Source organism: Manis pentadactyla, chromosome 14 (assembly GCF_030020395.1).
Source record: "Manis pentadactyla isolate mManPen7 chromosome 14, mManPen7.hap1, whole genome shotgun sequence".
Taxonomy (NCBI): domain Eukaryota; kingdom Metazoa; phylum Chordata; class Mammalia; order Pholidota; family Manidae; genus Manis; species Manis pentadactyla.
This window is the reverse complement of record NC_080032.1, coordinates 56,232,347-56,257,873: the sequence shown is the minus strand read 5'-3', so window position 1 is coordinate 56,257,873 and position 25,527 is coordinate 56,232,347. Positions and strand designations below refer to the sequence as shown.

At 43.1% G+C, this 25,527-nt stretch overlaps 1 protein-coding gene across 4 annotated transcripts in view; it reads left to right on the top strand.

Annotated features, from left to right (window-relative positions):
- Positions 1-6,705: 6,705 nt before the first annotated feature.
- The window catches only part of USP18 (ubiquitin specific peptidase 18), a 57,389-nt gene continuing 38,567 nt past the window's right edge, over positions 6,706-25,527 (top strand). For 3 of the 4 annotated variants that reach the window (XM_036932499.2, XM_036932497.2, XM_036932496.2), the window contains exons 1-3: positions 15,426-15,687; positions 16,760-16,856; positions 18,366-18,511. In XM_036932499.2, coding sequence (XP_036788394.1) covers positions 15,609-15,687; positions 16,760-16,856; positions 18,366-18,511 — 322 coding nt within the window. In that variant the 5' untranslated portion in view covers positions 15,426-15,608. Of the gene's footprint in view, positions 7,989-15,425; positions 15,688-16,759; positions 16,857-18,365; positions 18,512-25,527 lie in introns of those variants that run through there. The other variant, XM_036932498.2, reaches the window with a different exon arrangement.

Below are 25,527 nucleotides of genomic sequence, written 5' to 3'. Positions count from 1 at the left end.
GTATGTAAGTCATGAAATCATAAAACTCTTAGAAGAAAACAGGAAAAATCTCTTGAATATAAACATGAGCAACTTTTTCCTGAACATATCTCCTTGGGCAAGGGAAACAAAAGCAAAAATGAACAAATGGGACTACATGAAGCTAAAAAGCTTCTGTACAGCAACGGACACCATCAGCAGAACAAAAAAGCATCCTACAGTATGGGAGAATATATTTGTAAATGACAGATCTGACAAGGGGTTAGCACCCAAAATATATAAAGAACTTACATGCCTCAACACCCAAAAAGCAAATAACCCTATTAAAATATGGGCAGAGGATATGAACAGACACTTCTCCAGAGAAGAAATTCAGATGGCCAACAGGCACATGAAAAGATGCTCCACATTGCTAATCATCAGAGAAATGCAAATTAAAACCACAATGAGCTATCACCTCACACCAGTTAGAATGGCCAACACAGAAAAGACAAGGAACAACAAATGTTGGCAAGGATGTGGAGAAAGGGGAACCCTCCTACACTGCTGGGGGGAATGTAAGCTAGTTCAGGCATTGTGGAAAGCAGTATGGAGGTTCCTCAAAAAACTAAAAATAGAAATACCATTTGACCCAGGAATTCCACTCCTAGGAATTTACCTAAAGAAAACAAAATTCCTGATTCAAAAAGACACATGCATCCCTATGTTTACTGCTGCACTATTTGCAATAGCCAAGATATGGAAACAAACTTATACTAATCAATAGATGAATGGAATGGATGTAACAGTGGGGGGAAAATCCCGGGGTAAAATACCTTTGAAACTGAAATCAATCAAAGGGAGAAATAAAGTCTATGAAACCCATTTATTTCTTACAAGCAGTCCACTTGTGCTCTCCCGTGTGTCTTGTGACTTGGCTCCAGAAGAAGAGGCCCCCACCCAACCTCTCCGGTCCAGATAAACTCTTGCTTGCCCTTGTAATTAACTATTGATATGGAGATGGACTAAAGCCAGGTGAGAGATTTTGGAAATATTGCAATTTTACCCACAGGCCACCCCTCCAGAATTCTCACCTCACAATCCACTCGTTCCCCATCTTCTGCAATGGCCCCTGTGCCAGAAAACTGGAGTACTGTAACCAGACTAATAACATAAAATCATGGTAATCCTCCAGCCAGAGGATTTAACTAGGTTGAAAGTCCTATGTAGATTAAGTCATAGCTCGCCTATTCCACAGGCAGTCAGTAGCTGAACCAGTAGGGAATTCAGAGCAATCATCACATGGCAGCTGCAGCCAGGGGGCACATCCAGGCCACTGGGACTGTAGGAGAAAATAACTTTAAGGGCAATAAGATACATGTTTTAATGATGCCAGCATAGGCAAATCTTGTCTATCAGGTAGGATACATGCAAGAGAGTGGTCCTGTGGTAGGACAATGGCAGGAATGGTGTCTCATCCTGTTCTAGTATACCAGACTTTCACCCCACTCCCTGTGGGAGTTACAGATGGGTCAATATATAGGGCTACAGGAGGTACATGGACCAGCCATAAAGATAGAACAAAACTTCCCCATAAGATGCTCTTACCTTCTGGTCGTTTTGGGTACCCTATCATGGTCTTTTGGGGCCACTCTGCTGTTACTCCAAGAATACATGAGGCCAGCTTCCAGGCCTTTTCCCCAAGGTGCCAGAAGGACCAGCCATCACTGGTCCATGTGTCAAAATGTCCAGGGCCACATCCATTCAACAGTGCATGCAGGGTTTAATGCACTAGGGGGTGGCACCAGGATGTTGCTCTGCTGGCCATATCCTGGCTTCAATAATTCCTCTTTGGTTTGTACATACAGCTGTACAGGAGAGGCAGCATTGTGTGTTAATATATCTACAGGGCTCAAAGCTCCTTTTGGGGGCTTCTCATTCAAATACCATAGCACTGTCCTTAAGTGAACTGACCAGCCCCATAGACTATTGGTGTCTGACTTCAGGCCAGATTTCAATAAACCATTGTACCTCTCTATCATGCCTGCCCTGGTAGGGTTATCTGGTACATGAAACTTCCACTTTATTTCTAATTGCTACACCTATTCTTGTAATGCATGTCCAGTAAAGTGGGTACCTTGATCACTCTCAATCACCTGCGGCCAGTCATAGGCTGCGAAGAGATGCTCTAGGCCCCTCTTTGTGGTTTGCTGATCTGCACAACATGCAGGAAAAGCAACCATCAGTCCAGGAGCTGTGTCTGCACAAGTCATGGCATACCGATATCTTTCTCATATGGGCAGAGGCCCAATAAAGTCTATTTGCCACCTGACAAAGGGTATTGTCCCCTTTACTATTGTCCCATGTTGCTGTAGGACTAAGTGTAAGTCCCTCTCAGAGTACACGACACACTCCTTCTGGGCTCTGCTGACTGCTTCAAGGTCAACGGCAAGCCCCACCCATGGGCTTCAGCCCACATTGTCTTTTACCCTGCGTGCAACAAATGCTGGTGTAACCGTTGGGCCACATCAGACTCAGGCTTTCCTTTTAGCACACAGCTGGGCCAATGTGTCTGCCTCATCATTCCCTGGGGATGCCAAAGGCAAATGGCCAGTCACATGATATACGGTAACAGTCTTAGTCTGACAGAGGCCCATAGGTCTTGCCACAGCTCTTGCCCTCAAAGGGGCTGGTGACCAACCATCCAGTTGGCATGATACCACAGCGTCAAGCCCCGATAGACGGCCCAGCTGTCAGTGCAGACAACTATAGGAGAGGGTTCCTGGGTGATCATGAGCCATACTGTCTGCAACCCAGCCCACTGACTGCTCTTCCCCTCTCCATCCTCCATCCATATTGTCTCAGTCTTAGAATGGAAAGTCACAGCCCTCCACTTCGGGGGCTGCCCAAGACTGGAGCCGTCTGTGTACCAAGCATCCTCAGGTATAGGGCTTTTCCCTCCTTATAAGGAGTCTCAGCTACCAATGTCTCAAACGCAAGTTCTTCCTGCTTTCCACTAGTTTAGGTCACTGGCCCTAAGCATTGGAAGTTCTCCACTTAAGGGGCTAGTAGAGATGCACTGTACTAGTCTGTACATGTATGCTACTATAAACATGCACCCCATTTGGCCAGTGTATGTGTCTGTGCCATGCCACTCCATGGCCTTTGGGTCCAATCTCTCACTCACTCTGCAATGGGATAGGTGGTTATTAACTTGGTCAGAGCTGTCCTGGCGATGGACTCCATAGCCAGCAAGGTGTGGTACAAAGCAGCCGGTTGCTTCTCTATCAAGTTGTACCGGACCTCTGCTCCTTTCCATAGTTGTGACCAGAATCCAGTAGGTTGGCATGTCTGTTCAAGCTGCTGCCAAAGACCCCATCCATAACCATCTTTGGTTACGTGAACATCTAGCTCACAGGGCCTTGATGAGCCCATTACACTCAAGACCTGTATGGCCTTGACTACTCACTTGGCAGCAGTAAAAGCAGCTGCACATGTCTCATCTCAGTCCCATCTGATGCCCTTTTGTACCAACTGGTATAAGGGCTTCAGAATTGTGCCAAGTGCAGGATAAACACTCTCCAGTAGCCCAAAAGACCAAAAAACTCTTGTAATACTGCCACAGTGGTAGGGGTGGGGAAAGCCTGCACTGCTTCAGGCATAACTTTAGTTTTACCTGACCAGACAACCCCTGAGAATTTTAGACAAACCAGGTCCCTGAACCCTGGTGCTGTTCACAGCCCATCCTTTTTCCTGTAGATGTTGCAGCAGTCTAGGAACTGCCCCTTCTAAATCTGAAAGAGAATCAGACGTGAGCATTATATCATCAATGTAGTGATACAGCCGCACCATTTATGGTTTCTTCCGTGTGGCTAAGTCCTGGGCTACAAGTCCATGACAAATGATGGGACTGGAGTTATCCCTGTGGAAGGACAGTGTATGTCCACTGCCGGCCTTCCTATGTGAAGGCAAACTATTCCTGACTTCCCTGTGCTATGTCAATAGAGAAGAAAGCATTAGCAAGGTCTACTACATAATGATATGTTCATGACTGGTGTCCATAAGGGCTGCCATAGAGGGGACAGCAGCATGCAAAGGGGGTGTGACTTTATTCAATTCCCTGTAGTCCACAGTCATACTCCAGGAGCCATCTGGTTTTTTTTACTGATCACACCGGGGAATTAAAAGGACTGTGAGTGGGCTTTATGATGCCCACCTTTGCCAACTACTGCAGAGTTTTCTAATTTCCTTGTGCTCCCCAGGCAATTTATACTGCTTAGTATTTGTCACCCACCGAGGTACAGGCAGAGCTACAGGTGGGTGCTTAGCATGTTCCCTTAGAACTGCCTTTACCACACGTACCCTCAGTCTGAACTCACCTGCAGTGGTCTGTAACCACAGGCCCTGCAGGATGTCTACCCCCAAAATATATTCAGGGATGGGAGAAATGTACACAGTATACTCCTCTGGGGGTAAACGCCCTATCCCCAGTGGGATTTGGGCTTTCTTCACTTTAATTGCCTTACCCTCATAGCCATCTATCACAGCAGGGGACCCGGGAAAATGCTCAGAGTTGCTCCAAATCAGAGAACACTCAGCTCCTGTGTCCACCAGAGCCAGGACATGTACATTCACAGGGGACCAATGAGTTCCTAATTCTACATGTGGAAATGCCCTTCCCTATAGTTGTCTGCACTGACAGCTGGATGGGTTAAATGCCCTAAGGACACAGAAGCCGGTTTGACAAAGCTTCTCCTGGCCAATCTGAGCATCAGAATTAATAGTGACAGTATACAATAAAAAGGAATTTGTATGAAGAAACAAAGCAAAGGGGCGAGAGAGAAGGGAAAACTCATCTTTTTAGTGGAATGCCAATGGAAGGACCCTGATAGAATTATTAGGGGAAGCTAAAACCATTAGGTGAAACTTTCTTGGGTGTCAAAGATAAAGAAAGCCAGATATTAGTTAAAGCAGTGTAAAAAGATTTTTTTCAGTAACTACTGACAGTAGGGAAAGAGCTGAACACCATTCCGATTTGCACAGAGGTGATCAGGCATGTCACAAGAGAATGAGGGTGGAGGGAGGGGAGCAGGGGGCTCGTAAAAAGTTACAAAGGTTTGGTCGGTGTGAACGTGACTAGGCCAGCTGTGTCTTCTTGCTGGCAATTTCAGAAGTGAAGATTCTGCCTACTTTGGTAGGGAGAGAGAGACCCTATCCTTCCTGCTAGTTACATTTCAGGCAAATGGCTTTCAGATCCTTGAAAAGATACTCTTGAGTTGTGGGGGATACATACATCTGGAAGGTGAGCCAGGGGCCATGGGTGTAGTCAGAGTGGGGTGAGGGCCTCCGGAAAAAGACAAGGCAGGATATTTGCAGTCAGAGCAATGTAACTACATGCAAGGAAACCCCTGTACTGAAACTCTGTGTTAAACATTCAGCTCTAGAGTCATTCTTCAGTGAGATCAGTTGGTGTACCCCAGATAAAGAAGAGTAGCACATTTTTGTTTTATGCTAATCATTTATAATCATGTGTAAGATTCACTTTAACATGCTAAAAGGCCCAGGCCTATGTGCTGTCTTTCCTCCTTCAGATCAGATGAAGTGATTTTGCAAACTGGGCAAACTAATTTAGCATGCAAGCCCAGCCATAACACAGTAAAAGGCAAGAAGGATTCCACCTTAAAGAGAAGATTGCACGTAACTTACTCTTTAGCAAACAAGGCCTCAACCCACCTTGGGGGCTGAGCAGGTGGCCTTGTTTCATATGCCCCCAGACCAAGATGCTGGTATCTCAGGGAGAAATCAACAGAGCAGGAGGTTACTTTTATCAAGTTAATTGTAAATATCCTGGGACCATGCAGTAAGTCCACACCCCTAAGCTTTTTCTCATTTTCTCGAAAAATCCCCATCTGCCTATAAAAGCCCTAGACAATGCGCCACCCCGGACTCTCTGTCCCCACCTGGCATGAGCCGGGAGGTCTGTCCTTTCACTTTATCTCTAAATAAAAGCCTGTACCTTGCTCTCCTACCTTGAGTGTTTGTGAAGCTCATTCTTCGGCTTTGTGAACAAGAACCCCAGCATCAAAGGGACAGAGGAAGGAAGGATTCACAATTGTAAACCCTTTTAGTAAGTGCTCTAGGAAAGGGAGGGCAGGGGCCTACCATCAGGTGTAGGACAAACAGTAAATTATTTTAACAACCCTGAGCTTTTCCAGGCAGGAACTCACAAGGGGGCTGGGGAGTCCCAAGGATGCAGCTTTTGGGTGCTAGAAGCTTTGTGAAAGTTAAACAACTGATTTAATGCATATACATAAAGGGGCGTGTATGTGAGAGATGGAGAAGCACTAAAGTAATAATACTGTGCCAAAATGTGACTAATGAGTGAGGCGCATGTGGAATCATTGCAATATTTTAATAACTTTTCTGTATATTTAAATTTTATTTTCCAAAATAAAATATTTAATTTTAAAAAAAGGTCCTTCCTTAAGGCAACAAACAGCCAGGCCACAGAGAATGACTAGGAAGGTAACAGACACCAGGCAGAGTCTATTTTAGTTCTGCCCTGAAACCCAAGGAGAGAAAATGAAACTTAGCATTCTGTCTGACTGCTTCCCAGTATCACCGCCCCCTCCTTCTTAGGAGATCATGTTTACCCAAATGTATATAATGAGGGAAAGTCAATCTACACACCTTAAAAGCAAATTTATTATTTATTTTTGGAATCATGCAAAACAAAATAAAATTTAAAAGAAAAAGAAAAAACATTTTGACGAAATGCAAAGAGGAAAACAGGCAAAAGAAAGGGAATGAGCAAACAAGTCAGATGGAACCCCATGTGTTTGTAGGGAGAGGTTTGTAAAGAAGGACTAATACTTCATTAGTCACTGATTTTTTTTTTCTTAAAACATCACATGTCCTTATCCTATGTGACAAACCATGTCCTCTTTCTAGAAGAAAAATTAGCATCAGGTTCTATACGTTGTTTCTCATGTTGGACAAATAGCTTTTCTCTAAAGTAGCTTTCCACAGCTCAACAGAACTAAATTACCCCGTAAAGTCAGCCAAGTGTCGTCTCTGTGTCCAAGTTTTCAGGCAGAATCTTCAAGTGAGACGGGTGTGGCAAGCCAACTTGCACTTCAAATTAAAAAAGAAAAATGGAAAAAGAAATTCAGCTAATGAGAATTTCAGTGATACTAAAAATATCCCACATTTGCAAGGTACAGAAATGCTTCTCAGGACTCAAACTTTCTTTTGATACAAGTATAAGCAGTTTCAGTTTAAACTTTCTTGCACGGTTTTGAGAAATCTTTCAACCAGCTCTTTCCAAGAGCACGGTCTCGTCAGACCTTGACATTGCAGTTTCTGATGAGCAACGAACGGTTCCCATTCTCTCCCGTGCTGCTCACCGCTCTCCACGCGGACGCTCTTGTGCTGGCCCCGCAGAGCAGCATAACAAAGAGGAGCCTCATACCTGCGTGCCACGTTTCATCGAATCTGCAAGCCATCGGTTTTAAGATACACAACTTAAGAAATTATATTATCGCATTAAGAAAAAAAACCACTACAAAGAAACGTGTACTGGAATCCTGGGGGCACGGAGTAGGTTGAAAGCACGGCACACATCTTTAAGACTAACATAAAGTTGACATCAACATTTCTCAGATGTACAAGGTAGCGATGGGACAAATACGCGCACTAGGAAATCCCAGGTGCGGGGCGGTCACCACCGGTCAACGCACAGCGGAGCCACAGCTCTGGCTGCGCTCGCGCGGCGGTCCCATCCCTGAGCCGGTTGGCTCGGCGATCAGAAGCGCGGCTCCACGCGCGGCGACACCGCGCCGGCGCCCCGTCCGCGGGCGGCCAGCAGTTTCACTTTCCGTTCGGCAGAAACGAAAGCCGCGCGGCGGCGGGCGGGGCGTTCCTGGCGGCAGCGAGCCGGGCTCCGTGGACCCGGCGAGCGGAGCTGCATCCGAGTGTCCCAAGCAGAGGGCTTGGCAGCGGAGGGTTGACGCTGTGGTGTGGCAACTGAGGCAAGTTTGGTGCTAATTTTGGCAGCTTTCTTTCCAGCGGGGTTCTGCTCAGATGCCACCTGGATAATTAAGAAATTTATTGGGGCTCCGCAAGTTATAATAACGGCCTATGTTCATTACATATGTTGGACCAATTAATTTTTTTCCAAGCTGATGTATTTGGACTTTTTGCATGACTTCGTGTTTAATTAAAAGGAAATTTAAAAAGGGTTGCCAGCTTGGAAAACAAAAACAATGCAGACAAATGTGTAAAGTAGAAGCAAATCTCTTAATCTGCAGCTCAGTATCGTTTTTGTGTATATTTAACCAGAAATTTTCCTAAGTACAAGTGTTTAAAGTTTGCTTTTTTCCACTTAACAGTATATTATGGATATCTTTTCATGGCAAGACGTATAGATAAGTCAACCTCATCTTTAAAAATTGGTGCATAATACGAGAAGTATGTCATTCATTTAAACAATTCACGGACATTTAGGTTGTTTCCAGTTTTTGCTGGTATAAATGACACAGCCATGAATATCATTTTATGTACACATTCATGTAAATACAGAAATATATTTGTGAAAAATTCCTGCAAGTGGAATTGCTTGGGTCAGTGGGCATACATATTGAGAAATTGGAAAGGTTTTGTTGACTTGTGCAAATGAGAGTATTTTAGCCTTAATTCCTCTCCTTCATCCTTTACCTTTTGCCTGGAAGAAAGCTAAATTTGGACCTTTAAACATCAAATTCCATTCTACAACCCCTGAAAATCGGGGTTCAAAGTGTTTGAAATTAAAACATTGGCTTTAACTGATTGCTTTACAGCATTAAAGTAGTTATGATTTGAAATTGTTGCAGAAAACAAGGCAAATATTTTTAAACATTTAAAAACATCTCTTTATAGTGTATGTCGTGCAGAGTGAGGCAAGGTTAGACCTAGATATCTAGATTATCTAATGTGTTGATGGGAACAAAATGGGTAGGAGAGAAACAGCTCCAGCTTCATTAATAGAGCACTATCAAAAAACTAAAAAAAAAGTGTTAATATTTCTTCCTTTTTCACTTAAAAAAATGCATTGCACAGTTTTGGCACTTCAACATGAAGATGAGCTTGCAAAGGGGAAAATGTTTGACGTGTACACTGCCTCCAAGAAGACACGTCCTAATGCTTTCCACGCTGGCTGTTTCTCTTGGAGAGAATGGGGATTCCTTCCTATGTGGGGTTCATCCAGTGAGTTCTAATCGGCATGCTCAGTGCAGTACCTCAGGAAACACTCAACAAATGATTAAGTAAGGTCTAAATTTGTGGCCGCAATGGGTTGGATTTGGAAGACTGTGAGATGGCTTGTATCATGTTACAGGCATGTTAATTTTGTTCCTCTTAGAATATTTAAAGATGGAGTCACTTTTCCTTGTAGAGAGTCTAGCTGTTAGACACCAGGCCCACTCCAGTTTCCTGCATCACATTGTTTGCTGTTTCCCTGAAGACCCTTGTTGATGCTGTGGCTACAATCATGCTAGGCCTAAACTAGCAGCTGCTATCATTTGCATCTCCCACTTACTTTAAGGGAAAATTTTGGGGAGGGTGGAAGCTAAGTTCTTTGGAACCAACAAAAGTTTGTCTTTTGTATTTTTTTCAAATGATAGCTCTCAATTTTTTTTACTAAGTTATCATTGATATACAATCTTATGAAGGTTTCACATGAGCAACATTGCGGTTACTGGTTACTACATTCACCCTTGTTATCAAGTCCACCCCACACCCGATTGCAGTCACTGTCCATCAGCGTAGTAAGATGCCACAGAGTTGCTACCTGTCTTCTCTGTGCTATACTGCCTTACCCATGATACCCACACACAACGTGTACCAATCATAATGTCCCTTAATCCCCTTCTTCCTCCCCGCCCCCACTCTCCCCACCCCCTTTCCTCTGGTAACCTCTAGTCCCTTCTTGGAGTCTGTGTCTGCTGCTGTTTTCTTCCTTCAGTTTTGCTTCGTTTTTATACTCCACAAATGAGGGAAATCATTTGGTACTTGACTTTCTCCACCTGGCTTATTTCACTGAGTATGATATCCTCTAGCCCCATCCATGTTGTTGCAAATGATAGGATTTGTTTTCTTTTTATGGCTGAATAATATTCCATTGTGTATATGTACCAATCTTCTTTATCCATTCATCTACTGATGGACACTTAGGTTACTTTCATTTCTTGGCTATTATAAATAGTGCTGTGATAAACATAGGGGTGCATATGTCTTTTTGAATCTGAGAACTTGTTTCCTTTGGGTAAATTCCTAGGAGTGGAATTCCTGGGTCAAATGGTATTTCTATTTTTAGTTTTTTGAGGAACCTCCATACTGCTTTCCACAATGCTTGAACTAATTTACATTTCCACCAGCAGTGTAGGAGGGTTCCCCTTTCTCTGCATCCTCGCCAGCGTTTGTTGTTCCCTGTCTTTTGGATGTTGGCCATCCTAACTGGTGCGAGGTGATACTTCATTGTGGTTTTAATTTGCATTTCCCTGATAATTTATAATGTGGAGCATCTTTTCATGTACCTGTTGGCCATCTGAATTTCTTCTTTGGAGAATTATCTGTTCATATCCTGCACCCATTTTTTAATTGGATTACTTGCTTTTTGGGTGTTGAGGCCATGTGAGTTCTTTATATATTTTGGATGTCAACCCCATGTCAGATATGTTTTCAAATATATTCTCCCATACTGTAGGATGCCTTTTTGCTCTACTGATGGTATATAGAACTACTTTGCTGTATAGAAGCTTTTTAGTTTGATGTAGTCCCATTTGTTCATTTTTGCTTTTGTTTCCCTTGTGTGAGGAGATGTGTTCAGAAAAAAGTTACTCATGTTTATATTCAAGAGAATTTTGCCTATGTTTTCTTCTAAGAATTTTATGGTTTCAAGACTTACATCCAGGTCTTTGATCCATTTTGAGTTTACTTTTGTGTATGGAGTTAGACAATGATCCAGTTTCATTCTCTTACATGTAGCTGTCCAGTTTTGCTAACACCAGCTGTTGAAGAGGCTGTCATTTCCCCATTGTATGTCCATGGCTCCTTTATGGTATTTTAATTGGCCATATATACTTGGGTTTATATCTGGGCTCTCAATTCTGTTTCATTGGTCTATGGGTCTGTTCTTGTGCCAGTACCAAATTGTCTTGATTACTGTGGATATGTAGTAGAGCTTGAAGTTGGGGAGCGTAATCCTCCCAGCTTTATTCTTCTCAGAATTGCTTTGGCTATTTAGTGTCCTTTGTGGTTCCATATAAATTTTAGAACTATTTGTTCTAGTTAGTTGAAGAATGCTGTTGGTATTTTGATAGGGATTCTATTGAATCTGTAGATTGCTTTAGGCAGGATGGCCACTTTGACAATATTAATTCATCCTATCCATGATCATGGGATGTGTTTCCATTTATTGGTGTCTTCTTTAATTTCTTTCATGAATGTCTTGTAGATTCAGGGTATAGGTCTTTCATCAACTTGGTTAGGTTTATTCCTAGGTATTTTATTCTTTATGAATAGCCCTCAATTTTTTAGAGCAATTCTAGGTTCACATCAAAATTGAGGAAAAGGTATTGAGATTTCCTACATACCCCATTCCCCCCACCACATACAGCTATTATTAATCTGGAACCAGAGGAACATTCATTATAAATGATGAGCCTGCATTGTTATTATTCAATATCCAATCATCGTGTTCTATGATAGAGTTCAGTCTTGGTGGAGTACCTTCTTTGGCGTTGGACTGATGCAGGTACCCACCATTACGGTAGCATGCAGAGTAGTTTGGACTGCCTGAGAATCATCTGTTGGGAGCAGTTTTTTGGTCAGTGGTTGAGTTTGGAAATTTACTTCCCTTGGAATATATCCATCCTTTTTTCTGTGTCAGGTGCCTGTTGCCACCTGCTCAGCTCACTGCGTGTTTCCTGCCCTCTCCGCCTTCCCCTGTCTTTGTTCGCTGTCTGAGTACTGCTTCCCTTGCTCTTGTAGCCCCACCTGCTGGCCTCCTATCACTGATTAGCCCTGAAGGGGCCCCTTGGGATTTGGCCTGCCTGCTTTCCCACACCCCACTGGGCTTTACTGCTCGCTGTTGGCTGAGTGAGTACTTTTGAGGTGTTGCAGAACAATGCCTCTGGAAGACAGGGTCTGGCTCCTTTGTACTGTGTTCTTCAGTGTGGTCCCCAAATCCTAGTCCTTGCTCATGGAATCAGCTGCTGTCATTCTCTGTCAGCTTAACTCTCCTAGGCTGAGCCTCATAAGAGGCAAAACTGTTTAATGACTCTTGAAAATAAATATATACTAAAAAAAAGGAGCTGTTTCTGAGCCATTTAACCTGAATTTATTAATATAGGCCATTTATATATTTAGTTCTTCCCAATATTCAGATGTTCGCCTTTCCTTCATATTTTGTAAAATAATTAAGAAAAATAACAGTCTAACACTTCTTCTCATCCCTAATTCATTAATCTTTTTGGATCTTGGAATAAGAACACCATTGCCAACAAAGGCTCGCTTACAAGATATTAAATCTATATCCTAGAAGAATTATTGTTTAAAATTATATGTTAATTCTCTTAGAAGAAAACAGGCACTCATCTTGTGTGAAGAGATGCTTTCAGGAAAATGTTGCTCATGTTTATATCCAAGAGATTTTTTTCTATGTTTTCCTCTAAGAATTTTCTGGTTTCATGACTTACGTTCAGGTCTCTGATCCATTTTGAGTTTACTTTTGTGTGTGGGGTTAGACAATGATCCAGTTTCGTTCTCTTGCATGTAGCTGTCCAGTTTTAAGATGCCCCTTACTTTAAGCCATATCCTTTTCTCTTCAGTAAACTCAGTTCCAGACCAACCTTTTCCATGAACCCTGTACTTGTAAACGTCAATGAATTTAGGTCACTTCATTTAGCCACTGAGTCTTGCTGGGACTCTCACACCCCACTGGTCAGAGTATAAACTGGTGCAAGATGTTTAGCAACTTATATTAAGAACCATAAACTTTGTATGCTTTGACCTTGTCGCTATGGCTCTAAGAATCTCTCCTAAACCCTTGATTTAGTGGCTCGTCATATTGATGGTCAAATTAAGTTAGAGGGCTGTAGGTTTATTTGCACGTGGACTGGGAATGATTGAGGAATCTTTCCTCTGTGCCCCCGAGTGGAGAGATGAGCTGTGTAGAGAAGGCAGTATGGTTTATGTTCCCAAGCTTAGACCAGGGACAGCAGTGGAGACCCTGAAGAGTGGCTGCAGGCTGAAGTTGAAGCCCTTTCAGAAAGAACTCACTGAAACCAAAAGGCACAGGTCATGGGAGGAGCTGGTACATACCTCACTTTCATATTGAGACCCTACTTGGAGATACACGGAACCTTCTAGCAGTGACCACTGTGTTGGGCAGCACCTTGCAGACACCCAGTGGACACTGTAGCAGGCAGTGGCAGAGGACAGTGGTTGTGACCTTCCTCCAAAACACATGAGAGATTTTTTCTGGGATTCGAAAACATGCTTGAGGAGAATTCACAGGCCACTGAGGTCTGGGTTGTGAGGAAGAAGTAAACAACTAGGGGAATTTGCCTATTGTGGTTGACATAACCTCATTTATAGCTACAGTTTTGTTATGTCCATGGACTTTTGGTTTGCATGAAGAAAAATGAGATGGGTAGAGAAAAGTTTTATGCCTAAAAATGTTCACTGTAGAACTTTTATGAATGCAAAAAACTGAAAAACAACCAGAATATTCCACAATGTTTGATTGCTATATCTGCCATCAAAAAATATTTTTAAAGAGCTTGTAATGACTTGGGAAAATCTTCTTATAATGGGAAATGGGAAAAGCAGTATAATATTAACCATATCAAAAATGCATAGCGAAGAAGATTGAAAAGATACATACCAAGTGGTGATTATGAGGATTATGAGTTCTGGGATTATGAGTAATTTATGTTTTCTTCATTATACATTTTGCAAATTTTCTTCATAAGTTACCATTACTTCAAAAATAGCAATATCAAAAAATGTAACAAAAATCTCAAATACATGTGTATGTATTTGAATATATATATTCTCCCCACCCCTTGTTTGTGTGTGTAAGGGGACTGTCCTCTCTGGGAACAGCAGTGATTTCTCCTTCCAACTGCCCCATGGTAATTCTCCAGAATACATAGTTCAGTGGGACACATTTGAATGCTTCTGGTTGAATTAAAATGAGTGTCTAGATGGAAAAATCATAGGCAGATGGAAAAATCATAGGCATCAGGTTTGAAAATGAAAGCCCCCCACCCCCTCCTTCTTTCAATGGCTGGCCCAGCCTCTGCTTAAACACCTACACGAGGGACAACGAGGGACAAGTTACTGCTGTTGGAGCTGGCTTATAAGCTATGAGGAATTCTTGTTTATTTTGAAGTGATATCTGTTTCTTTGTAGTTTCTTCCTAATGTTTCTGTACCTTAGGTAGACTGATGCCCCCACCAGGCCCCAGGACAAGAAATCTAATTATGTCTCTTCCACGTGATATCTTTTTAGATATTTGAAGACAAGTTTTGTTCCATGTAACTCCTCATTCCTTCATCCATTCAGTGGGTATTTATTGAATATGCACTGTGCTAGGTGTAATGGAAGCAGTTGAAAATACACAGTCCCTGCCTTCCAGGCTCGCAGAGTTTAGTATCTGAAGTCAGACACTGATGCTCGAGATGTGTATGTGGGAGGTTTAGTGGAGAGCACCCCCAGGAACACCCCCTGGGAGGGCCGAGCAAAGGAGGGATGGGCAGAGGGAGGAGCCGAACTGCCAAAGGTTGCAACAGAGACCTCAAGCTGGGCTGGGTGACCTTCAGAGCTACTTCACCCGAGGCAAGGCCCTAAGGCTTTCAGACCCCCTGGGGAAGGGGCCTGTCCTGTGGCAGGAATCTGGGTGGGACCCCACCATCCACTGCATGTGCAGGAATAGCTGTTCCCCACATTAGAATATAATGGACTGATTATTTGAATAGCTCTGAGTAGCGGCGCATAGAGTAGATCACGGCCTGCCTGAGGAGCCTGGACAGGCTTCCAAGGAGGTCAGAGGTACAGACACCTAGGGCAGTGCTTGTGAGCAGCCTTTAGGCAGCATAACTGCCAGCCCTTAGGGATCATTTGAGCCTGGGAGTGAGGGGCAAAGAGACACCGTTTTCTGGTTTGGACATCTTAGTGACTGTTGTGCTGTCTGCAGGAGAGAGCACTTGGGAGGAAGAGGATGTGGCAGTGCACTCTGGAGACGATAAAGTGGGCATGTGTGGGATGCAGGGTGGGGTGTCTGGGTCACACGCTCATTTCTAGCCCCAGAGCTTTATGAGCCAAGCATTTATCTCCCTCCAAGACTCTGGGCTCAGCGCCGACTCCATGCATGTGCTCTCCCCTCTCTCTCATCCTTGCCTCTCTGCCATGTTTTTCCACAGCAGTCCCGCCAAGGCTAACTTGTGAGAGCTCTTCCTGGACGGAGGTCTTGCAGTCCTGAAGACGGGCAGGCACCGGCGGTCTGGGGACTTGGGAGTGACCACTGATGGGCGAGGTGTTTGGGGTCCTGAAGATAACTGCTTGTCGCCCTGGCTGAGTCTCGGCATTTCTTGGCAGCACCCGCTGAGATGCAGGGAGAGACCAGCACCGTGAAGAAGAAGCGGGAGCGCCTGGCGGAGCACCCCAGCATCTGGGGCTGCCCTCACGGTCACTACACCTTCCTCTTCTCATCTCGCTGTATGGAAACGCTTTGCTCAGCCACTCCACCCCAGAGCGACAGAGCTTTGTGGTCAATGACTCCTGCTCTCTTGCACCTCCATTTCTGCATCTGTGAAATGGGAATAGTTCTGAGTGAACAGGCTTGTTGGGAGGAAAAAAATGAGATAATTTGAGGAAGCTGCTTTAAGCCAGTGGTTGGCATATCACAGCACTCAGCATTAGTTCCTGGCCTTGCTGTTAGACCTTGTGTGCCAGTATGTCCGGAGGCAAAGTGCTTCTGTAGGAGCAGAAACCTGTGATCACCTGCTTCCCTGGGTTTTCACCTTTCGTGTACTGTCTTATGTGCACCAAAGCCCTCTGCCCAGGAGCTCTTGAGAGGAGTGGCACTCCCTCTTAGAATGCTCACCTTGTGGGGCCTGCTGAGCCCGTGGTTGGATTGGGAAAGGACAGGCTGGTTGCCAGTGGGCCACCGAAATGCTGTCTTTGGGTTTTCTGATATCTTCATAAGTTCCTCTGGCTTCCAGCCTCTCAAAGTGAGTTTAATTAGCAGATCCTTCCCAGAGTCATCTTCGGGTTTCTGGTACGGGCCGGCAGGGGCCTTTCCGCTGGAGTCCAGAATAGATGAGCTGGTGGGTGACCCTGAGCTCCAAAGGTGCTCAGCCAATTCAGCTCTGCGAGAACCGCCTGAACGGTTTGGAGCCGTGACTCTCCAGTCGCACTGCTGTGCTGTTTTCCCTGGGCTCTCACAACAGTTGCTTGCATCATTTCAAAATGAGTAGTTGACAATGAGACAATTAAATAAATCACTGCTAAAATACACTGATGTCCCCTCATTTGACAATGGGTAGTGCACCTTCTTATGGCAATGCTCGCTTTCTATGGACTGTGAAGACTTACTGCTTTTTCACTTTTCAGTTTGTCTGCAAGCACCTTAGGGAATGCCTTGTACCTCCGAGTGCGCTTTACAGGAGTTCATGTCCTCAGTAGATTCTAAAAAACGTTTGATTCTTGTTAAATCCCTTAGTGAGGCCTTGCCCTCAGTATCTTTCTTCCTTTACAGGCCCCGTTGGTTTACACAATATTGGAGAGACTTGCTGCCTTAACTCCTTGATTCAGGTGTTGATCATGAATGTGGGATTCACCAAGATATTGAAGAGGTAAGACTATTATTCAGGCTGGTAAACATGTACATCATTTTGTGTTTTCAAATATCCAGTTTGTCACAGTGACTTGGACTTTTAGATGTCTTTCAAAAATTGCCACAGAAAAGATCTTGTTCTGCACAGTATATACTACATGTTATAATCCTTTAAGAAGTTTTACAAAATATAAATGCCTGGTCCCACTCCCATATATTTGATTTCAGTTAGTCTTGGCACTGGTACTTTTTAAAAGATTCCCTATGTGATATTGAAGTGTAGCCAGTGTTGACAGCCACTAATTTGGTTAAAAAGAAGTTGGGATTAGACCAGTTTCAAAGGAGGAATAAATCAGTGGGCAGGTTCTTGAGTCTTTATATTGATTTTTCTCAAACACACACACACACACACACACACACACACACACAGTTTATGTATGCGCACTGTTAACCTTAAAAATAAAAGTTATTTTACCAAAAAAAATGGGTTTATTCAGGAATAGCAGAGAATTCTGATTCAGGACATGCAAGCTGCAGCAAAATTATAGGCAAATCCTGACAAAGGAGAGGAAGCTCTTACAGAGGAAGGGTCGAGTTGGGAGAGCTGTTCTAGCAAAAAGTCCATTGCGATGAACTGGGGGTTCCAAGTGTCATGGCTTCTCAGGGCTGGACTGTGCGTCTCTCATTGGCTGGGCTGTTGCTGTGGGGGAAGCAGAGACCTTCCTCCTGCCCTGGGGAGTATAGCAGGTCTGCCTTGCAAGGTCCTTCTCTTCAGGTGGGGTCTGCAACGGACACAAGCGTTGGGGTGTGAGATCGCCCCCTGCGGGCCTCCAGGTGCCACAGCAGTGAGGTTTCCCTTCATTAATTCTCACCCCCCCAACACACACCTTATCATGAATTCTTTTCTGCCCTGTGCTTTCTCCTTTTCCCCTTCTATTGGCATGGGAAGTTGAGATATGCCTGTAATTAAATAAATCACTGCTAAAATACACTGACATAGTGGGGACTTGATAATGGGGGGAGTCTAGTAACCATAATGTTGCTCATGTAATTGTAGATTAATGATATCAAAGCAAGTAAGTAAGTAAGTAAATAAATAAATAATACATTGACATCCCTTCCTGCTGCCCTTTCTTCCCGGGATCTAGATCAGTGTTTGCTTTTTCACTTTGGAGTGCTTGTCCGTTCTGCTGTGGGCCCGGAAACTACTGCATAAGCCCTTCGTTTCAGTGTAGCTGTCTGGTAGGGTCAGGGGAGGGGTGAGGCGGTAGGTGTGCTGACCCCCCTAGGAGGGTATTCTCTGTAGCTGATTTGCTAATATGGTGGTTCTCAACCTTGTCTGTGCATTTAAATCTTCTGGGAAACTTAGTTCTGATAACTGGATCCTACTCCCAGGAATTCTGATTCAGCCAGTCTGCCGAGGGGCCTGGACATGGAGATTTTTGGCAGTACCTCCAAGTGATTTCAGTAAGCACCTAACACTGAGAACCATGGGATAGGGAGGGTCATGGCTATTTTTATTTGGCAGGATAACAGTGCCAAGGGGAGCGGAAGAGCAGAGGAGAAGTGTCCCCTTCCAGCTGCTCTTGCTGCTGGAGAAGATGCAGGACAGCCGTCAGAAAGCTGTGCGACCCACTGAGCTTGCCTACTGTCTCCAGAAGTACAAAATACCAAGTAAGACAGCCCTTCCAGCCCTGGCTCCTGGACCAGTGCTCCAAAGGGGGGATGGGCACTTGGGAGAAGGAGGGAAGGGTGGGGCGAAGAGGGACCAATGGTCAGTGAGTGAACAAGAAAGAAGATAGGTAGACTGTGGACCCCTAGTACAGGAAGCATCTGTGCAGATCTGGAGTATTTTAGAGCCCACATTTCACAGCCAAAAAATTGGTATTATTTATACACATACTACTATCACACTCATTCTTTTTCTGCCTTTCAGTGGAGTAAATAAGCCTAAGAATCTTCTCAAAGCTGATTCCGCTGTAGGTAAAGAATCCCAGGAAAACAGAATAAAAAACTAACAAGGAGAAAACTGTGTTTTATAAAAGAAAGCTTATAAATAGTTTAGTTTAAAAAAACAGGCTTTTTGAGAAATAAGTCAAATATTATAAAATCCACCCATTTAAAAACGTACAATTCAGAGGTTTTTAGTGTATCCACAGAGTTGTATACCATCACAATCTGTAGAACATTTTCATCACTCCGGAAAGAAACCCCATACCCATTAGCAGTCACTTACCATTCTTCTTTGTTTTCTGCTGGGTTTTATACTTTTAGCTCTTCATTTAGATCTTCGTTTCATTTTGAGCTTAATTTTTGTGAACTGTGTGAGGTAGGGTTCCAATTTCATTCTTTTGCCTGTGGACATCCAGCTGTTCCAGTACCATTTGCTGAAAAGACTACTCTTTCCTCATTGAATTGTTTGGTATTTTTGTCAAAAATCAATTGACTATAAAAATAGGTGTTTATTTCTGGACTCTAGTTCTATTTCATTGATATTTAGCCTATCCTTACGCTAGTACCACACTGTCTTGATTATTGTAGTTTTGTAGTAAGTTTTGAAATTGGAAAGTGTGACTCTTTCAATTTTTTTCTTTTTCCTTAGTGTTTTGGCTATTTGGGATTCCTTGCATTTTCACACAAATTTTAGGATCACCTTGTCAATTTCTGCAAAAAACCAGCTGGGATTTTGATAGGGATTGCACTGAACCTGTGGATCAGTTTGAGAAGTATTGCCACCTTAACAATATTAAGTCTTCAGAACTATAAATATGGAATGCCTTTCCACTTATTTGGGTCTTTAATTTCTCTCAAAAAATGGTTTGTAATTTCAGTGTCTTGCACTTTTTTGCTAAATTTATCCCTAAGTATTTTTTTGATGCTATTGTAAGTGGAATTCTTTTCTTAATTAACATTTTTGGATTGTTCATTGCTAATGTACAAAATACATTTGGTCTTTGTATATGGATCTAGTACCCACAACCTTACTGAGCTAATTTATTAATTCTAATAGTTTTTGGTAGATTTCTTAGAATTTTCTCTATATAAGATCATGTCATCTGCAAATAGAGATAGTTTTACTTCTTCCTTTATAGTCTGGATACCTTTTATTTCCTTTTCTTGCCTAATTTCCCTGGCTAGAACCTCCAGTATGCTGTTGGATAAAAGTGGCAAGAACAGATATCCTTGACTTGTTTCTGATCTTAAGGAAAAGCATTGAGAGTTTGATAAGTAAGTGTGATGTCAACTCTTTTTTCATAGATGGACTTTATCAGGTTGACAAAGTTCCATTCTATTCCTATTTTGCTGGGTGTTTTTATTAGGAAAGAGTGTAGGGTTTTGTCAAGTGCTTTTCTGCATCAGTTGAGATGATCATGTAGTTTTTGTCCTTTATTAATGTGTTGTGTTACATTGATTTTTTTTGGTGTTTAGCCAACTGTGCATCTTTGGGGTAGATCCCAGTCAGGCATGGTGTGTAATCCTTTTTATATGCTGCTGGTTTTGGTTTGCTAGTATTTTGTTAAGGATTTCTGTATCTATATTCATAAGGGTTATCGGTCTGTGGTTTTCTTGTGATGTCATTGTTTTTGGTATTTAGAATAATATAGGCCTCAAAGAATGAGTCAGGAAGTGTTCCCTCTTCAATTTTTTGGAAAAGTTTGTGAAGGGATACTTCTTTCACAAACATCCTTAAAATGTTTGGTAGAATTCAACCATCTGGACCTTGGATTTTCTTTGTGGGAAGCTTTTAAAATTGAAGATTCACTCTTTCCTGGTTACAGTTAGTGTCCTTCCGTTTCAGTCTGAAGAACTCCTTTCAGCATTTCTTGTAAAGCAGGTCTAGTGGTGATGAAATCCCTTGGCATTTGTTTGTCTGGGAAAGTCTTTATCTGTCCTTCATTCCTAAGGATCAGCCTTGCTGGATAAAATTTTCTAGATTGACAATTTTTTTCTTTCATCACTTTGACTATGTTATCCCACTTTCTCCTAGCCTGTCAGGTTTGTGCTGAGAAATCCAGTTATGGGAGCCCCTTGTAAGTAATGTTTCCTTTCTTACTGCTTTTAAGATCCCGTTTTTCTTTGATTTTTTGACAATTTTATTATGTAGTGTCTTAGAGAATATCTAGTTGAGTTGAATGTCTTTGGGCATCTATAAACTTCATGAACTTCCATGTTTAAATCTCTCCCCAGGTTTGGGAAGTCTCAGCCATTATTTCTTTAAATAAGTCTGCTCTCTTCTCCTCTCTTCTTCTGAAATTCCATTAATGTGTGCATTGTTTCTCCTAATGGTGTCCCATAGACTTTCATCATTCTTTTTCAATATTTTTGCTCCTCTGACTGGATAATTTCAAATGATCTGTCTTCTAGTTCATTATTCTCTCTTCTGCTTGGTCCAGTCTTTTGTTGAAGCTCCCTGTTTAATTCTTTGGCTCATTGTATTCTTTAGCTTCAAAATTTGTTTGGTTCTTTTTAATGTTTTCTATTTTTTTGTTGAACTCCTATTTTTCTTGTATTACTTTCCTGATTTATTTGATTATTTATATCCTCTGGTATCTCTACAGGCATCTCTATGACAATATTTTGAATTATTTTTCAGGCAATTTGTGTATCTCCATTTCTTGGGGATCAGTTACTGGAAGTTGGCTCTGCTCCTTTGGTGCTGTCATGTTCCCTTGGTTCTTTGGGATCCTGGTAGCCTTCCACAGGTGTCTGTACACTTGAAGAAATGGTCACTTCTTCCAGAGTTTATGCACTGACTTTGTTTAGGGAAGACTTTCACCTGCAGCTGAAGTGTTCTGTGATCCAGGTCAAGTGCCAAGTTGGGGTGCCAAGTATGGGGTGTGTGACAGCTCTGAATCTGGAGGGTGTAATGTCTCATTGGTACAGGCTGCTGGAGTCTGTGACCTTAATAACTGTGTGGTCTCTGCAGAGAGCTGTGGAGGGGGTTCTTAAGTAGCAGCATGGACTCTTGGGGGTCCTTGATGCCACCTCTAGACCCTGTGGCTATGAGTCAGGGCTTGTGTGCACATGCTTGGCTGTGGGAACCAGTGGCAAGTGCCTGCACAGTGGAAGGGGATGGCAGCACACACACATAGTGCTGAGTGCTTTGGCCAGCTGCAGGAGCTGGGCCCGCTGTGGGCACATGCGCAGCTGTGGGGGCCTTTGCTGTCAGTGCGTACTTCTGTGATTGTGGGCTATCATCATGGGTACGTGCATACATTACAGGGGAGGCTGGTGATAGAATCAGGATGGGAATGTGCAGAGGCTAGCTGCAGGCGGCCCAAGTGGTAGAGTGCAGACAGCAGCTGGGACCAGTCTATACCTGCAAGCAGCTGTGTGGACCTGCTTGTCGTAGTGCCCTTCTGGGGCTGCAAGATCTCGCCCTGGTCATGTGGAGTGCAATGGAGGTCGGTGCTGAGAGGCAAGCAGCATGCAGGTGCACAGCTGCAGAAGTTAGCTGCAGGTCATCCCAGTGGTGCAGGCCAGTGATAGGTGTCAGGGTTGGACCCAGGCCCAAAGGCTGCTGGGTGACCTCGGCTGCTAAGCATTCAGGTAGTTGCAGGTCTCTGCCATGGGTACACATGTGGCAGTGGAGGGTGGTGACAGGGTTTAGACTGGTGGGTGCAGGTGCACAGCAGCAGAGGCTGACCATGAGTGTGTGAGGGAGTGGGAATCATTCCCGAGGGTCTAGGCGGGCTCCTCATTGTGTGCAGTTACAGAGGCCAGGGCTGGCTGCCATGGTGGATCCCTGGCTCTGGTGGGAGTTGGGTAAGGTAGTGGAGAGGGACTCAAATATTGGTGTCTGCAACTATGAAAACCTGTGGGGCAACAGCCTCCAAGGTGAGAGAGTCTCTGGTGGCTGTGCTGGCCACCACTTTCTTCAGTGGCCAAGCTGCTGGGGTCCTTGGAGCAGCTCACTGGGACCTATGGTTGCACCTGCTTCAGGGATGATGCCGGCACCCATTCCTGTTCCTTGTCTCCCCAGCCCTGTAGGATCTCAGCTCCTGGTGCTAGGTGGGGTGGGGCCAAAGTGGGTCCTCTATGCAGTCCCCTTTCAGGGTGGGGAAGCTGGGCCCTCATCCTGCTCTCCTTTTCCTGCAGAGGGGAACAATTTTCAGCTGGGAGGTTCCCTCTTGGCACTGAGCAGTGCTGACCTGTAGAATGGGACAATGCAGGCAAAATGAAGCTGTTCTTCCTACCCTTTTTGTGTGGTTATTCTCAGGTTTTTCCACTGTGTTGCTGGAGTTTCTTGAGTGGCTTGTGAGCTCTCACAGAGCAATTTGCATTCATGGATATTTAATTGTTGATTTTTGTGGGGATTTAGAGGCTGGGGTCTCTTACTCTGCCACCTTGGTGAAGTCACTGTCAGTTCCATTGCTTTTTATTTCATATGGATTCAAGTTACCATCTAGTTTCATTTGAGCTAGAAGGACTTCCTTTAGTATTTCTTATAGGGCAGGGTTTTAGTGATGAATTGTCTCAGTTTTAATTTATTTCAGAATGACTAAATTTCTTCTTCATTTTTGAAGAGGAGTTTTGCTGGATATAGAATTCTTGGTTGATGGCTTTCCCCCCACCTCTTCGAATATGTCATCCTATCACCTTCACCTTCTGTTCTCTATAGTTTCTGATGAGAAGTAAGCTATTGTCTTATTGAGGATTTCTGGTGCTATAATCTGAATCGTTGGGTCCTCTCACAATTCATATGTTGGAATGTAACCCCCAAAGTGACGGTATTAGGAGACAGGGTCTTTGGGAAGTGATTAGATCATGAAGGTGGAGCCCTCATGAATGGGATTAATTTCCTTACACAAGTGGCCCCAAAAAGCTCTTTTTGTCCTGCCACCATGTGGACACAACAAGAAGATGCTGTTTATGAGCATGAATGTAGGCTGTCACTAGACACAGAATCTGCTGACATCTTGAACTTGAATTCTTCAGCTTCCAGAGCTGATTTCTGATGTTTATAAGACACCCAGTTTATGATATTTTTTGTTATAGCAGTCTGAACAGACTAAGACACAGTTAGGTGATGAGTCACTTTTCTCTTGCTGATTTCAAGATTCTCTCTTTATATTTGACTTTCAAGTTTGACTGTAATCCACATCTAGGTGTGGATCTCTGGGAGTTTATTGTACCTGGAGTTAGTTGAGCTTCTTAGATGTGCAAATTAATTTTTTTAAACAAATTTGGGATGTCTTGGGTCATTATTTTTTCAAATAGCCTTTCTGGCTTGTGCTCTGTCTGCTCCTCTGGGACTCCTGTTATGTGTATATTCATTTACTTAGTGGTTTTCCATAGGTCCCTGTAGCCCTGTTCATTTTTTTAGTAGACTGCTTTTTAGAGTAGTTATAGGTTCACAGCAGAATTGAACACAAAGTCCAGACCTTTCCCATATACTCCCTGCTATCACACATGCAGTCTTTCCTCCACTATCAATATCCTGTACCAGAGTGGTACCATTTGTTAAAATAGATGAACCTTGGCATTGATATATCATTCTCATCTAAATCCCCACTTTACATTAGAGTTCACTCTTGGTGTATTACATTCTATGGGTTTTTGCAAATGTATGATGACATGGATTTACCATGATAGTATTATACAGAATAGTTTCACTGTCCTAAAAATCCTGTGTGCTCTGCCTATTCATCACCACCCCTTCCCTAGCCACTGACAACCTGACCATTTTACCTCCATAGTTTTTCCTTTTTCAGAATGTCATGTAGTTGGATTCATACACTAGGTGGCCTTTTCAGATTGTCTACTTTCACTTAGTGATATTCATTTTTAATTTCGCTCCATGTCTTTTTATAGCTTGATAGTTCTTTTCTCTTTTTCTTTCTTTTAATTGTGGTAAAATACACATAACAAAATTTACCATCTTAACCGTTTTTAAGCACACAGTTCAGTGGTAGTTCAATACATCCACTTTTTGTGCAAACATCACAACCATTTATCCCCATAACTATTCATCTTGTAAATCTGAAACTATATTCATGTTGTCTAATAAGACAATAACTCCCCCATATCCCTTCCCCCCAGCCCCTGGCACCCACCATTACACATTCTGTCTTTATGATTCTGACTACTGTACATACTATACATAGGTGGAATCATACAGCATTTGTCTTTTTGTGACTGGCTTAATTCAGTTAGCATAATGTCGTCAAGGTTCATCATGTTGTACCGTATTTCAGAATTTCCTTCCTTTTTATGGCTAATTATTATTCCATTATATGTATATGCCACATTTTGCTTATCCACTCATCCATTGATGGGCACTTGGGTTGTTTCCATGTTTTTAGCTATTGTGAGTATTGCTACTATGAATATGCGTATACGAACACCTCTTTGACCCCACTTTCAGTTATTTTGGGTGTATACCAAGAAATGGATTGCTGAACCATATGGTAATTTTATTTTTAATTTTTTTAGGAACCATGACACTGTTTTACACAGCAGTTGTACCATTTTACTTTGCAAACAGTGCATGAAGATTCCTGTTTTCTCTACGTGCTCATGAACACTTGTTTTCTGTTTTATTTAACAGTAGCCATCCTAATGGGTGTGGGATGGCATCTCATTATAGTTTGATTTGCATTTCCCTAATGATTAGTGATGGTGAGCATGTACTTATTGGCCTTTTGTATATCTTCTTTGGAGAAAGATACACAAGTCCTTTGTTCATT